Genomic DNA, 15,605 nt, shown 5'->3' with positions numbered 1-15,605 from the left:
TTTAAAATAAAATGTCCAAAATTATTATCTTCCGCACATATTAATTCTGAATTATTTTCTTGCTAAATAAGTGCTACAATTATATGTAGTAATCATAATTTTTTTATACTACAAATTGTATTTTAATATAAGCTAGTGTAAAGTGGCATTAGTGCATATAGTTTTTTACGGTATCAAGCCAATGGATTTTTTGCTTTATAGAGTTTTAGCTCTGTCATGGCACACATTACATTGATATAACTGATGTGTGTGCTAATGCATTTTCACTGGTGCAGACGGTGGAAAAGCGATATCACAAATAAAAAAGGCGTTGAGAATGGTATTCTCTATGTTTTGTGTATATGCTGGCAGTGCTGCTGTAGTTCTTAATGCTCGTTCTATTGTATAAATATTTATTAAATCATATTAGTTTTTGTGTTAAATTCGTGCTTTAATATACTTCAAGCCATATTTAGCTCCCTATAATGGAGTGATAAATCGCATATAAACACTAATGCTGTTTTGTCCAAATTCCGTTTTTGTTGAACACTCGCATACGTCTCTTGTATTTAAGGCATTGTCGATTAACGATGTCTTTAAGTAATACCAGCAGCAACATAAGCGAAAAAGAAATCGACGATGAGGACATGTTGTCATCAACAAAACTTCCAAATAATTTGGTTGTTCGAGTAAACCAAGATTCCGACGACAATTTGCAAGCATTATTTGATAGTGTGTTGAAACCAGGAGATGCGAAACGCCCATTACAACTTCCTTTTCGAATGCGCAAACTTCCAAATTCCTTTTTTAACCCTCCGGCGCCTTCTCACTCGCGTGCAAACAGTGCAGATTCCACTTACGACGGAGGTTCTCAAAGCAATATCAGCAAACCTGCCCAGTCAGGTCAAACCGAAGTACAGCTACCAATCTCACAAAACCACCCATCAGTAAGCAATCTGACAATACACCACTTTCGGGCTCGTAGTAGTCCAGCTTCTCTTCAACAAAACTATAACGTTCGTACAAGAAACGAAAGCAGTGCTACCAACAACCCAGCACAGGGGCCTTCCTATCCGGATAATGGTGTAGATTTTCCAACTACTACTGCCGCCAATGTCGAGATAGATGGAATGAATACGTGCATCGGACAGGAGGTTCCAATTTCCGCTCCATCAATACATAAAAAGCAACGATCGTACGACGTAGTGAGTCCAATCCAATTACAAAGTCAACTAGGAGCACTGCCCCCTGGTTGGGAACAAGCTAAAACAAATGATGGCCAGATTTATTACTTGAAGTGAGTATCTAACAATGCGCCCATACATAAATGTGTATGTTAATAATAGTTAATATAAAATGATAATTTCGGTTGCAAAATGTTATTTATACAACTTTTATACAGTCAGTGCAATTATGTAGTCCAATTGAATAGTGATTCTGACAATTTTTTTGGTGTAACTAAATACATAGGACGTGTAGTTCAACAATCAGATATTGACTACTTTTATTTAACACTGAAATGGACGAATATTAAAATATAGTATTTATTAAAATTAGTAAAGATTTGTTTAGCCAATCAATTAGGTTTTAGTTTTTAATTTTAATTTATTATTTTTGTTTATTAAAGCCATACTACAAAAACTACGCAGTGGGAAGATCCCAGGATTCAATATCGTCAACAACAACAACGTGTAATTGCAGAACGGATAAAGCAAAACGGTGAGTTCGAGCCCCAAGTCATAAGAATCAGAGGCAAAATCGCTGCAACATCTTTTATTTTCCTTAATTTTTTCAATTGATAAACTTTTATAAATAGTATTTTATTTTTAGTTTTATAGTTATTAAAAAAGCTTCGGGTACATAAAGCTTAATTTTACTGTCATTCAATAAATTTGGGAAGACTTACCTTTTAGAAATACTAAGTGGTTAGGACATTCTTTGGAGAGGAGTATGATATTAAAATTGTTTGAATGAGCTTAATATTTAAACGAAATACCCCATTTGCTGATATTTTCAGACTTAGGTTGAAGATAATGTGTATTAGAACTTGCGCACAGAATATTCGCCTTAGATATTTTCCATGATACAAGAATACTACTTTTAATTTTTATTTTTTGCAGATCTTTTACAAAGTACGAAACAATCTACTTCTGCTAGTATTTCTGAAAATATTGGTCCACTGCCGGATGGTTGGGAACAAGCAGTTACTGAATCTGGAGACATTTATTTTATAAATCATATTGATCGAACGACTTCATGGAACGACCCAAGAATACGTAAGGACGCTAGATTTGTCTTACAGTTCCTTCCACACTCCCATTTTTTCGATTTACATACATTAATTGTAAAATACAACTTCCGAAAAGTCCGTATCCTTATTTTTCTCTATATTCAAGAACATTTTTGACTATACAGAAGAGGTAGAATCTTTAAGATTTACTGATAGACCTTCCAGTTTATTAAACGAGTGTGTTCAAACATAACATATTTAATAAATTCGCATGACATTGCAATTAAAATCTATAAATTCTCAACATGATTAAATAAATATGTATCCAAGTCAGTACAGAAACATCCTGCCTAACCCAAGCCTTTTTTGCAAGTCGGCCTTTGATTTATTTTTTTTAGCAAAGAAGCACTACAGAAGCGGACGTAATTTTTCTCCTTTAAACTTTCTCATAGTATAAGTTACTCTTGAAATACTTTTCATTTTAAATTATTCCTGGGCTTATAAATAGAATACTTTCCTTCTAATAGGTGCTAAGCTTTCTTGAAAATAGTCGATTTTTTACCGCATGCAAATTATTTTGAATATATTTAATTTTATAGGTAAAGAGAGGGTACCTAGATATTAATTCATATATAATATAATTGCAAAATACCTATAGATTACATTTACATTGATAAACTTTATTCATAATTGACTGCCCATCGTTATTTTTGTTGTAATTTTAAGTATCATATCATTTTGATGTTCTGGTGTTTTTCGTTCAATTAATTTTAGTTTATTTTTTGTTTTTAACGTTTCATTTTTATTATATTTTTATTTTAGAATCTGGACTCAGCGGGCTAGACTGCCCAGACAATTTAGTATCAACTCTGCAGGTAAATACACAAATATAATTCAATTAAAAGTTATGCCTGTTGACTCGATTCGACAACTGACTACATTTTTGAAATGCTGCAGGCTGCAACACCCTTTTAATACTCTAACGATAACAAGGGTTTGTGTTTTTAAAAAGTACTACATAGGCTGAACATAGTGCCTTAAGTGTTGGCCGGGAGTATGTCTTTAAACTCGTATGGGTTCCAGGGTCACAACATATTTGTAAAACTAAAAATATTGGTCTGATAAGCTTGAAGCTGGCAGGCATCTCTCCAAACTAAGACTCTAGTTGTCTTCACTCGATTTTGGAATAATGGAGGGATACCTAGCTAGTGGGCGGAAAGTCTACAAAATGAAGAAATAAAGGAAACGGTTTACAATTTCCTTTAAAACTATACATGATCCTGGCTACTCTAGAAGACTAGAGTTTAAGTTTAATCGAGATCATTTCATATGAGACTTAATAAGTTCAGCTCCTAATGATATAAGTACTTAATATTTAGATAAAAAACAAATAATTTTGAGAATACTTCCAAACATTTTGTAGAAGTTTTTAAAGATTTTCGTAAGTGATTCGGTTACGCAAATTTGAAGACATCGTGGACATGTGTCCTTTTTTTAATAGTATGTAATTACAAACTATTTCTTGCTAATTGAATCACGGTCTGAAATAATTCGTCAGTTTTAAATAATAATTTTTAAAATGTAAAACAGATTACTTTATGGTACTACATAATTGTATATTATATGCAATGAAGGAAAACACACATTTATTTTACCGTGTATATTGTATATTTATTTACTTTGTATTTAATTATACTGAAAATATTTTGTTTTTTTTTCAGATCGAAGATAATATTTGCAGCAATATGTTTAATGATGCCCAAAACATAATTAACACACCGTCTTCCCACAAGCCTGATGATTTGGAGTGGTATAAAATTAATTGAATAAAATTATATCATATTAGACTTTACATTTTTACATTATGTATTAATTAAATATTATTTTCACAAATGTTGTTTAGTATTTTTGTCATTAAAAATTAAATGAATGCGCCGCGGTAACAATTAAAGTGTTATGACAACTTAATATTATCTTTTTCAGACCGTTTCTTTGTTTTAAAAGGATAGCAAAAAAATAATTGAGCTTTATACACTAATATCTATATCGATGAGAAAGTGGTTCAAAAACATTAAGGAAATTAAATTATGCTGGTATTCGGTTGGAATTTAAATGCAGAATACATTTTTTAATGATATGATGGTTAAAATTTAAAAACATTTGTTAAGCCATTGTTGTTCTAGAAACGTTCCACGAACAATCAAATTTTATAAAAGTACTTTTGTCTTACCTGTATTTGAGACTTTCTATGCCTAATGAGTAGAACGTTAAAGTCCCGAGAACCCGATCCTTCTACACCCTGCTATACCATACCTGCTATATGATTGATCGTTCCTATGACAGATAATAAAGTGCAGCAAAATATGCGTTATCATTAAATAAGTGCGTATGGATAAGCCAAGTCTGTAGATCAAGTCAAGTGTGCCAAGCAGTTGTGGCTCAAATGTTGTCATACGGACGGACGGAAATGGCTCCATCGATTCAACTAGTCATGCCGATCTTCCCTTCGGACAAATGGTACAAAAATCTCTCTAAAAGAACCAATTTGCACATTTTAGAACTAAGATCTATAAAAAACTCCAAGGATCTTTTTCAGTTTTGTCAGTAATGATCAAATATAAAACCAGGTCTAGAAATTCCAAATTAGTTTAGATTTCTTTTGAAACGTTGAAAGCCTAGCCTATCCTGCTACCTGTTGGTGAAAAATGCTAGCTAACCTGAAAACTGCTAAAATATGGCACCAATTACAGAAAACAAATCTGTACACACAGTTTTCCAGAGCAAGTGCTTTGTTTAATACAGTAAGTAAACAAGCAGTGGCGCTGTTTCATACGAGTCGTGCAGTGTGACCATACCATCGTCGGAAAATACGGCCATGCAGTTCTTAAATTGAAACAAATTCAAGGGATGATTTCTTTGCAAAAAATGATTTGGCCACCTCTTTTGATTAATTGTATTTAACAAACTATTTTGTATAAGCTCAACCCATTTCAATATACATACATACATATATTAATTTATTTAGACAAATCTACAGCACTATCTCTACTGATTTGTTGGTACTGGCGAATGTTAAAACTAATGAACAGAAGTACTTATAATGTTTTATAAATGATACATTGTTTGCGAAAGGTTTGGGACGAGAACATGGATCAAACGAACGTTGCCGGGATGCTGTCTTAGCCTTTGTCACATAATATCATATCACACCCGATTTTATAGCCTATATGTCTTAGTAAATAGGTTGCTCCGCCTATACATACTATATATGTACATATTTATATAGACATTTGTTCATGAAAATTGTTGTAATGCTGTGACGATTCTCGAGGAACAATAATTTATGGAAAATCACGAAGGGAACGAAATGACTATTCCCTATTTCGAGGCGTGTGAATCAAAAGCAACTTAACCCGTCATCGCTCGCTTCTCATCAACATCAACTTGTTGGACTCGTATGGACTTATTTGTATGCAAAACGAACTTATTAAAAGGACTTCCGACTTGTCAAGGATCAGATAAAATGAGGCTGTTAAGACAACAAATGAATATACGCCGGCATAAAATAATTTCATAATATGTGTTTTCTTACTTTATCCATTAAATATTAGTGATTTTATTTTTAACTATGTATAATAATCTTAAAATTGTACAATTTCTATAAAAGCGTACAACAACAATATTTCTTTTTTTGCCGCTTTTCTTGTGTTAAATTCATCTCTCTAACAATGGTGGCAAATACTTCATTCACGTTTATTCGATCTTTCGCTGATGCTTCAATAAACGGGCATTCCCAAAGCTGTGCTAAGGCATTACCTATAATAAGAAGAGTAAAACAATATAATACAAGGGTTGGTAGCAATTTAAAAAAGAAGTATAGTTAAAAGGAAAATATTTAGACAAATACTCAGAATTTAATCAAATAAAAGAGCATTTAATACAAAGATACATATATACATACATATGTATGTTTTTAAATGTTTCGAAGTTTTCGATTTGGGAAAGATACAAATCGACTAGCACTAATAACAGTAAAAGCTTACCTTCAGCAGTAGCCACTTCTCTTTGGCAATCTAAATCAAATTTATTCGCGACTAGTAATATAGGTGCTGGTTGACTTCCTTTAACGCGAGTAATTACATTTTTCATACTCGAAATATCCTGTGGAGAGAAACAGAGATTCTATTAGTAATTTTTCGCTTCGACTTGCCGAATACGATATGCTTTAAAACACTCACAACCTTTAGCACAACGTAATTGCTTACAGAGTGGAAATTTGAACGTGCTATCAATAACAAAATGGCTATTTCCATTAAAAACGACTTGAAAATTATTCAACTTGTTCTGATTTAACTGCTTTTGAGTTACACGTTTAAGCATTTTGCAATAATAATAAACGTCTGGAAATCATCAAAACTTCGTCGGAATAAAAATACCTTCTGCTGTATTCAAAACTAGACTTCACTATTAAGTTCGATCTGGGTTTTCTGGTCCTCATAAGGCGATAAATTGTAAAGACTTATGTATAGCACCACCATTCATTAATTCATTAAACTTTGATGAGTACGATAGGGCTTATTTTTCCATATTCCTATGTATGTGTCCAATTTTTTCATGTTTTGTTTTTAAATACGTATTTTGTATATATGATTTTAAATAGATTATTAAGCATACCTCAATGAGACAATAACAATGAATATATTTACCTGAAATGTTTGATGGTTCGTCAGTGAATACATAACAATAAAACCATGTCCATTCTTTATGTAGAGATCTCTCATTGAGGCAAATTGCTCTGTTCCAGCAGTATCTAAAATTTCTAAGACACAAGGGGAGCTGTCGACCTGTAATTAAAAAAATTTAATGTTATTTATATGACCAGTCTTAGTACGGGAATAATAAGGATTTAAAGTGAACGGATTTCTAAAGTGAAAACGCAAGTTGAACGACTATGTTGTTGATGTTTTAGTTTAAGACAAATGATTAGTATTTTCTAGAAATGATAAATTGCCAATTTATGTGGTTTCTTAGAAAGATAATTGGGCGATGCAGATGAGCCCGTACAGACAACAAGTTGAACTGCAAGGGGGTGGGTTCTATGACAACTTCTACTATAGCGATGGGTTAACAACTGTTGACATAATTTTAGCAAACATCGACACGACTACCATCAAATCGTATCCGACAAGACGCGGCATTATTGCTAAGTGCCAAGGCGCATTAACTTCAATTAATCCAAACAGATCAAGACACTAATTCGTCCCTACATCTTTAATATTTTCCGCAGATTGTTTTTATTGTTCTTTAATGACCACGCCTTTTAAAATTGTATTTTTAGGTATAGTTAAATAAATAAAAGTGAGTCTGCTTGGTTTTAGCGAACAATAATTATGACTAATTCCTGTTTAGTTATGATGATGGTTTTATGATGACATTGTTCTATAAAACCGTTTGCCAATTGTTTGTGCCGAACATTAAATACAAACCTAAAATATTTTTTGTATTGACGAATATAAGGCATAAAAGGGACACAAAAGTAATTTCAAACAACCTACAACAGTACATACATATGTACATACATGAGTTTATGTACATATGTACATATGCTATGTATAAGTCGCACTGATCGCAATTGTGTGGGTGTGTAACTCTGTTTTTTTTTTGTTCGTGCAAGGTGCCTTATGATTTTGTAAGTATTTATATACATACATACATATGTATATATTGAGGTATGTATGAATTTAGATTTTGCATATACAAATGTTTTATTTACATTTATGTATGCACATTAATATGTTTAAAGGCTACACATATGTTATTATAAGCATCAGTTTATGTTTGCGTATAAATATCTACAAATGTAGGTATGTTTGTGCATATGTATGTATGTATTTGTCTGGCCTCCTTGTTAGTGCTCAGACAGCTTCTAAATGCTCAAGCCACATATGTACATATTTACATGCATATATACTGCATACATACATACATATGTGCATACAACCATGTATACACGATTGTGTATACAAACATACTTGTATATGTATGGAATAAAATGTATATATGTGTGTTAAAATCAAAGTAAGAACATACCTCTATTTCCTTGCGATAAAAGTCTTCAATTGTTGGATCGTATTTTTCAATGAAGCATCCAGATACAAATTGAACAGTCAGCGCCGATTTGCCCACTCCGCCGGAGCCAAGCACAACAACTTTGAATTCACGCATATTTCCAGCACTAACTTATATACATTCATGCAATGCAAGAAGGCTCAATATAATAAATGCTACCTTGTGCACAGTCGCAAAGCAAAATATTTTTATATTTCACAATATACTTAAACGAGCATATATGTATAAATATATGTATATAAAACTGATTTATATAGATATATGTGTGTACATAAGTACATATATGTATAAAAAATAGTTGTATCAATTTAACCAATGCCGTGCACTGTGTCTTAAGTCATGTAATACTGCGATTAACTGATAAACCACAACACAATCTGCATATTTATAGATTAGGTTAACCAATCATTTAAAAACATCTTTAATGAAAAGAAGTGATGTGATAATTAACTGCAAGATGGTGACACTCGATGAGAACGAAACGATTAATCTAGTGCAAACAATGGGAAACATTGGAAAGAAACACAATGTTTAGGGCGTCACTGCACTACTTCGATAACATTGGATGATTCCCTTGCTAAGCAAGTTAACTGAAGATTTCAGACAAATTGATCATCCATCCATTCAATATTTGCATAATAAGTACATTCTATATAATTTTATAATAATTCATTATAAATAATGCCAAACCATTATCAGAAATGAAATAAAGTACCATGTGTTGTGCAAATCAGCTGATAATAATTATATCTATGTGAAACAGACCTGCCAACTCGTAGGCTTAGTTACGGAACGGGTATACCGTAAATGACGTAGCAATATCTGGAGGGCTTTAAAATACTACTGCAATAGTTAGATGGCGGTGGACCAGTCCTCCTTTGTTGAATTTGTACACCTTCCGGTGATATTGATTATAAATCAAAATAAGTCATTGTTGCACGTTAATATGATCAGAGATGGAAACTGTGGTTTCATGGTCTTGGTGGAGTTTCCTTGTATTGTTTTGAATGCCAGCTCTCCCCTAAATGTCAAATTAAAGAGGAGGATAAATTTGTTTACTCTTGCGTTCCTTTTTATTTTTAAAAAGTTTCAGTCACCTAATCACCGCGTGAGGGGACAGATTACCAAGGCGATTGATAGAGTAACCTTTGTTTTTAAAAAATAAATCAATCATTTATCGATTTTTAAGAAACATATGTAAGTTTGCATTGCAATTTTAGTATGAGGCTAAAGTCATTTTTTGAGTTTAGGCTATTTATTAATTGCAGTACCTAAGACAAAATTCAGAAAATACGAATACATCTTATTCTGTTTTTACACGGCTTTGATTTAGCACGGTTTGATAATTAATAATTTTATGTATGGTTGCTCGGCTTTATTCCATTTAGCACGATTCAAAATAACATACATATAATCATTTTTCCGGAACCAATATACCGTGTAAAAAAACAGAATTAGTGCACATTAATAATATAAATTTTAATTTTAATTCATATAACTGTAATATTTTGCAAAGTTTTGTACCAACGAACTGTTTGGTTTTATTGTAGAATGAATATAAAATCAAATTGATTAATATTTATGAAGAAATTGCAATATATTCTCACATATACTCAAGGGGGGCTGTTGCCCCCACTACAAAAAATTACGCAATATAAAGTCGACCACACGTTCATTATTATGAAGGAAGTTTTTTCATTGATCATATGCATAAGTTATTTTTTTTAATACATCGTGCATTATTTAATCAAAATTTTAATTTTTTGGCCCGCCTTTGGTAAAAGCTGCCTACGCCCTTGCATATACTCATGGATCCAAAAGAAGCAAAACAACATAAATATGTATAAACGTTTCCAGCTGTTAGCAATTTCCATATGAAGACATAATTTAAGTTAAATTGTAGGCTTTCATGTTCTAAGACATGCAGATTATTATGCATAAGCAACCACCTTTTTTCGATATTTACGATAGGCCAACATTCGGAATACAAGTAACTTGGAATATCTCTGGATATTTCTGGCGCCTTACGTTAAAATCACACAATACAGAGTAACATCTCTAATGAGTAATCCATGTGTAGAACTCTGCGTTAACCTTTTTGACACCAAGAAGAGTCCTAAAGGATTCAGGGATATACCCCTGGCTAACGTGATAACCTAACCTAACCTGAGTTATTCTAATAATAAGAGTAAAATAAATCATAAAGAAAATAAATGTTATGGCCCTAGGGTATATTACAATAATTTTTAGTTATTGAGAAGCTAAAGTCCCCAGTTTAAAATACTCTGTACATATGGGTAGAAATACCAATTTTTTAAAATATAGAAAAATTGATCATCGATTTTACCTCCTTTGGTATTCGAAATCATGTAAAGGGTGTAGAACTGCACATTTGCAACGGAATTGGATCTATGCGTGGCTGTGTGTGAGCATGTATGCAGTACAGAGTTGGGCCTAAGCAGCCAACACCAACAGCTGCGGGAAACACTTCGGCAAAGAATACATTTATGGCTATAACTTCCTTTCCTTTGATCTATCAAGATAAAACTTATCAAAATTCCCCAATTGGGGGAGAGTTGGAGTTAGGACGAAAAATAATTTTGTTTTTTTTATACAATGTACCAAATAAAAATCGTTTCTTACCAGTCGTTTCTTTTCGATAGCTTCGACCTAGTGAAGAATGCGTACTTGCCGGAAACCGGCTGTCAGCTGTCAAAAATCAGCCGGGTTCTTTTTCCGTTTAGCATTTTGAGCGACGGTAAGTACTCTATAGTGCGATTTTAAAATCATTTTATTAATGGGTAATCTTTATATTTTAGCGGCTTCTTCAACCAATAATCCAATATGCCTCCTAAATTTGACCCGACAGAAGTAAAATTGGGTATGTGTTATCAAATCATGGTATTTTTTTCATGTTTTTAATACAGATTTATTCCCTTTTAGTTTATCTGCGTTGCGTAGGTGGAGAGGTCGGTGCGACTTCATCCCTGGCTCCGAAAATCGGTCCCCTTGGCTTGGTTTGTTAATTCTCATATAGCCAGTATATAGTTGTTTTAATTTTATGCATCTTTTTAGTCTCCCAAAAAAGTTGGTGATGATATTGCTAAGGCTACTTCCGACTGGAAAGGCTTAAAGATTACTGTATGCCTTACCATTCAAAATAGGCAAGCAACCATTTCTGTGGTTCCATCTGCTGCGTCCCTAATTGTAAAGGCACTGAAAGAACCGCCACGCGACCGCAAGAAGCAGAAGAACAGTAAGTAAACAAAGTCTGCGGTGTACAAATATTGAAATATTTGGCAATAAAGATGGAATCTATCATTGCAATTGTTTGTGAAGATGCCAGATACAGATATAATTTCGTGGTAAAAAGAGAAAGTGATATAAAGCATAAATTTTTAATTTGAAATCTGGATTTTGTTGCAATTGGCATCAAATTTTCGATCTTTCCTGAGAGCATAAATGTAATATTAATCTGAAAAGCATTAAGCGTCAAATATTGCAATGATGGAATCATTGTTTCACGTTCAAAAGTAACCACCGGCAAATGTTAACAATGATTCATTTCAGTTAAACATAGCGGAAATATCACATTCGATGATATCCTGGCAATCGCCCGAACAATGAGGCCCAGGTCAATGGCCCGCGAGCTAAAAGGAACTTGCAAGGAAGTCTTAGGCACCGCTCAAAGTGTTGGCTGCACTGTCGATGGAAAACCTGCCCATGATGTTATTGATGATATCAATGATGGCTCCATGGAGGTTCCCGCAGAATAGATATAACACATTTTTGCAACAAAATAAATCGTACGTTTGACCACACGTACCTTTTCGTTCTTTATATATTAATTAATTCATAATTATATATGGGAGTTCTACTTAAAACTTATTTATGAATGGACTAAGAGAGTTTTCTTTCCACTTGTAAATAACTGGAAATTAATGTATGTACATATGTAGTTGCTTAAGAGGGGTTGAGCGGATTTCGTTTTTAACAGGTTTCGAAATATTTTTTAGCAGGGATTTGTTCGCATTGGCAAATGAAATATAATTTTAGTTTTTTGAATGCTAATCCTATTACTAGTATCTTACTTTTCTATCATTCTCTGCTTTAGTTGAAATAGTGCTGATAGAACACAAATAGAGTTAAAGGTGTTCAAAATCGGACACTGATGTCCACGTGGTTTTAAAAAATTAATTTAATTCCGTAAGTTGTATATTACAACAAAAGTGCCAGTTGCAAAACAAGAACTTACAGTTTTGTGGATCGGAATATAGGAATAGTACGAAAATACTATAAATTTGTCCGTTTTGAACAAACGTATTTAATAAGTACATAGTTGATGGTTTTAATTTTCTAGCAGCTTAGTAAAAAAAATAGGCAGAGAACTTTTATTAATTAGCTTCTTTATAAAAAAAAGACGGTTTAATAAACGGTTCCATTTCATTTTTAGAAAATCTAAAAATTGTGTCATTTACTTTCCGATCCCAATCATAAGACCTCTCCCATGCTTTACTAATTTTTATACCCTGTACCCAAAGGGTGAAAGGGTATACTAGTTTTGTGCGAATGTATGTAACAGGCAGAAAGAGGCGTGGCAGACCCCACAAAGTATATATATTTTTGATCAGGATGACAAGACGAGTCGATATAGCCATGTCCGTCTGTCTGTATGATCGCAAGGATCTCAGTAAGTACAAGAGCTAGGATAACCAAAATTGGTATCAAGGTTCCTATAAGCCCTAGGCAGATCGAGTTTGTTTATTTTTTCTGATACACCCCCCCACTCCCCCGCAATTCGTGTTTTTTCTTATAACTTCCGTAATTCTCGGAATTTTGAAATCAAGGTACATCCAGTTAGTACTAATGTGTCCGTGTGCCAAATTTCATCATGATAGGTCAATTCTGAAGAAAGTTATAGCCATAAGTAAAATCGCTGCTCATGCGCTGCCTGCAACTCTGTCGGCAGCGCTGCCCGCAGCTTTTGTTGTTGTTGCTGCTTTGGTTCAACTTTGTGCTGCATACATACTAGGGATGTAAAAAAACATCGATGTATCGAGCATCGACGATGTTTTTACCACGATGCATCGATGTTTTTTTGCTAACGATGCATCGTCGATCCATCGATGTTTGTCCAAACATCGAACATTATTCATGTTTTGTTTGACGGTCACATTTCTTTGGGTGGTTTACCGAAAATGGTATGTATATTTATATCATAAATTATTTGATGTTTTCGTTAAAATGTGTATTTTATAATATAAATTTTAGATTGTTAAGTATTTGATATTCTTTTTTTCGTATGTAATGTCACATTTAATATGCCTAAGAGGTGTAGCTGCAACGCGTCGTTGTTTTAAAAACAGTTATAAGTTTTTTTAAGTAAGCCATACAAGTTCATCAAAAGTCAATATTACGAGTACTATTTTGATTAACAACATTAAGTAAAATGCTATGACAGTCTCTTTTGATATATAAACACTTTTTATTTCAAGCTTCTCTGCTGATTAGCTCCCTAATAATAGCTTTTTTTCTATGGAAAGTTAATTTTTTAGAACATCGATGCATCGATGTTTTTTTGCGATGCATCGACCATGCATCGATTTTTTATAACGAGACATCGATGTACACCAACATCGATGTTTTCCCTTCGATTTACATCCCTAATACATACACGCATATGTACGTGATGTAAATGTATGCTGTTAAAACTGAACATAAACATGTATTCTAATTTAATTTAATTAATTCATTCATTTTTTTTAATAATTTAATTTTTTTTTTATTTTTCTTTTTTGTGGAGAGTACAGGGTATTTTACTGTCGGGCTTGCTCGACTGTAGCGTTCTCTCTTGTTTTGGATTGAGTACTTGTTCACGAATGTTTCCCAGTCAAGATTCAAGCTTAGTAAAATTAAACGATTTTTAGTGTGAATTTTCCTATAGAGTGACCTCCTGTTTATGTTACCAAAGTGTTTGGCTTTATTTAACCAGTAATGTTTGTCGGGAGAATTTAAAGTGCAGTACAGATCAAAGCAGCCACTAATTAAAAAGGTGTAGAGTTATAAAATATAAAAACTGAATTATTGGGGGAGAAGTTAGGTGCATCGGAAAGAAAATAAGGTCCTTTCTCGGCCTTAGGAGAACCATGATACCAGGTTATTACGCTCATATAGTATAGACGGCCATGTACAAATCGACGAGAATATATACATACATATACTTCATGGGATCTTGCACAGGTACTTCTGTAAGTTTAATGCATTTGCACTAACATAGTAGATGATGCAAAAACTACATTGAAATCCGGGATCTAGACTTCCTGCACACCCAAGTATTTATTTTCAGAAAAGGCATGGAATTTTGTCACTATTAATAAAATTTTCCACAATAATTATTTTAAAAAATTAAGTTTCCTTTAAAAAGCGGTAGATTTCAAATACAGAATCGACACAATCCATGTTTAATTAAAATGCACAGTAATTATATCCAGTATTTTTAGAATATATTTTATGTTATATTCTATACATTCTTTAAGCATTCAAAAACATATTCGCGCTTTCCATGGGCTTACAACTTCAACTTAGTGCGCCTCCAGTGACGGCGTTTTGCGTTATACCTAAAATAAATATAAGACACAATATTTAATATAATCATAGACTGCAGTACATTAAAAACATGATATTAGGGTAGAAAGATCGTGTTTGTGTGTATTCATAGTCTGCTAAACAAACAAAACATATTGCACAATATTCGCATTATTAACGAATCATTTGTCGTAATAATTCGATCTTATTATTGACTGTGCAAGCTTTAGCGCTATCTAGATGTTAAACTCGAAAAAAAAAACACTTAGCAACTTGCCTGATGGTATTTCCAGTGCGAAGGCGAACCCATTGTGGAACCGACCGGTTCTGCTTAAGTTTTTTAGCTAATTTTTGCTTAATTCTGAACGATTTGTGTGCCGCCTGGTGGAGATAGAAGTTAAAAATGTATTAGTCATTTACTATTTGCGTAAAATACTTTGATTATATTTGTAATATCAGATTATTTACCATTGCGTATAAGCTACTTCAAGCACCACACCGGAAAGAGGTTAGGCTCAGGGATGTGCCAACGTTGATCAAATTTCGAGATGGTGGAAGTGGAACGATTGTAGTGCAACATATCGTTTCTCCCTTGTACTTATTTTTATTATACTAGCGCTCAAGCGACTACAATTAAAGCTATCGAAACATAAACATTTCCTTTTATTCATTATTGACTTCA

General features: G+C 33.0%; 4 protein-coding genes across 5 annotated transcripts; 2 read left to right on the top strand and 2 right to left on the bottom strand.

Moving 5' to 3' along the window:
• Window positions 1-375: 375 nt before the first annotated feature.
• LOC115626768 (transcriptional coactivator yorkie) lies at window positions 376-4,103 on the top strand. 2 transcript variants are annotated; one of them, XM_030522229.1, is made up of 5 exons: window positions 376-1,276; window positions 1,607-1,698; window positions 2,100-2,255; window positions 3,032-3,084; window positions 3,931-4,103. In XM_030522229.1, the coding sequence occupies exons 1-5, from the start codon at window positions 570-572 to the stop codon at window positions 4,033-4,035; spliced, it is 1,113 nt and encodes a 370-aa protein (XP_030378089.1). In that variant the 5' UTR covers window positions 376-569; the 3' UTR covers window positions 4,036-4,103. The 2 variants fall into 2 exon arrangements, with proteins under 2 accessions (XP_030378089.1, XP_030378098.1); XM_030522238.1 differs by lacking the exon at window positions 2,100-2,255.
• A 1,687-nt stretch (window positions 4,104-5,790) lies between these two features.
• Window positions 5,791-8,777, bottom strand: LOC115632141 (ras-related protein Rap-2c). The gene is made up of 4 exons (XM_030529161.1): window positions 8,300-8,777; window positions 6,916-7,053; window positions 6,253-6,370; window positions 5,791-6,025 (listed from the first exon to the last, which is right to left on the bottom strand). The coding sequence occupies exons 1-4, from the start codon at window positions 8,432-8,434 to the stop codon at window positions 5,868-5,870; spliced, it is 549 nt and encodes a 182-aa protein (XP_030385021.1). The 5' UTR covers window positions 8,435-8,777; the 3' UTR covers window positions 5,791-5,867.
• A 2,253-nt stretch (window positions 8,778-11,030) lies between these two features.
• Window positions 11,031-12,186, top strand: LOC115626224 (60S ribosomal protein L12). Its single transcript, XM_030521526.1, has 5 exons — window positions 11,031-11,096; window positions 11,158-11,219; window positions 11,282-11,355; window positions 11,414-11,594; window positions 11,909-12,186. Exons 2-5 carry the CDS (start codon window positions 11,183-11,185, stop codon window positions 12,112-12,114), a joined length of 498 nt encoding a protein of 165 aa, XP_030377386.1. The 5' UTR covers window positions 11,031-11,096; window positions 11,158-11,182; the 3' UTR covers window positions 12,115-12,186.
• Window positions 12,187-14,819: 2,633 nt separating this feature from the next.
• LOC115633624 (60S ribosomal protein L39) lies at window positions 14,820-15,445 on the bottom strand. The gene is made up of 3 exons (XM_030531056.1): window positions 15,392-15,445; window positions 15,201-15,304; window positions 14,820-14,955 (listed from the first exon to the last, which is right to left on the bottom strand). Exons 1-3 carry the CDS (start codon window positions 15,392-15,394, stop codon window positions 14,907-14,909), a joined length of 156 nt encoding a protein of 51 aa, XP_030386916.1. The 5' UTR covers window positions 15,395-15,445; the 3' UTR covers window positions 14,820-14,906.
• Between the last annotated feature and the right edge of the window lie 160 nt (window positions 15,446-15,605).

Source organism: Scaptodrosophila lebanonensis, unplaced genomic scaffold, assembly GCF_003285725.1.
Source record: "Scaptodrosophila lebanonensis strain 11010-0011.00,11010-0021.00 unplaced genomic scaffold, SlebRS2 tig00000001-arrow-pilon, whole genome shotgun sequence".
Taxonomy (NCBI): domain Eukaryota; kingdom Metazoa; phylum Arthropoda; class Insecta; order Diptera; family Drosophilidae; genus Scaptodrosophila; species Scaptodrosophila lebanonensis.
The sequence above is the reverse complement of the archived record's forward strand: the minus strand, read 5'-3'. Positions and strand labels throughout refer to the sequence as shown.

Excerpts from the sequence above, each read along its gene's own strand:
- LOC115626768 (XM_030522229.1), top strand. The coding sequence starts at position 570 with ATGTCTTTAAGTAATACCAGCAGCAACATAAGCGAAAAAGAAATCGAC. Across the intron at positions 1,699-2,099 it reads AGAACGGATAAAGCAAAACG|ATCTTTTACAAAGTACGAAA; the intron begins GTGAGTTCGAGC and ends TATTTTTTGCAG. Across the intron at positions 3,085-3,930 it reads ATTTAGTATCAACTCTGCAG|ATCGAAGATAATATTTGCAG; the intron begins GTAAATACACAA and ends TTTTTTTTTCAG.
- LOC115632141 (XM_030529161.1), bottom strand. The coding sequence starts at position 8,434 with ATGCGTGAATTCAAAGTTGTTGTGCTTGGCTCCGGCGGAGTGGGCAAA. Across the intron at positions 7,054-8,299 it reads TTTATCGCAAGGAAATAGAG|GTCGACAGCTCCCCTTGTGT; the intron begins GTATGTTCTTAC and ends TTTTAATTACAG. Across the intron at positions 6,371-6,915 it reads CGAACCATCAAACATTTCAG|GATATTTCGAGTATGAAAAA; the intron begins GTAAATATATTC and ends TTCTCTCCACAG.
- LOC115626224 (XM_030521526.1), top strand. The coding sequence starts at position 11,183 with ATGCCTCCTAAATTTGACCCGACAGAAGTAAAATTGG. Across the intron at positions 11,220-11,281 it reads CCCGACAGAAGTAAAATTGG|TTTATCTGCGTTGCGTAGGT; the intron begins GTATGTGTTATC and ends ATTCCCTTTTAG. Across the intron at positions 11,356-11,413 it reads AAATCGGTCCCCTTGGCTTG|TCTCCCAAAAAAGTTGGTGA; the intron begins GTTTGTTAATTC and ends GCATCTTTTTAG.
- LOC115633624 (XM_030531056.1), bottom strand. Across the intron at positions 14,956-15,200 it reads CGCACTGGAAATACCATCAG|GTATAACGCAAAACGCCGTC; the intron begins GCAAGTTGCTAA and ends TATTTATTTTAG.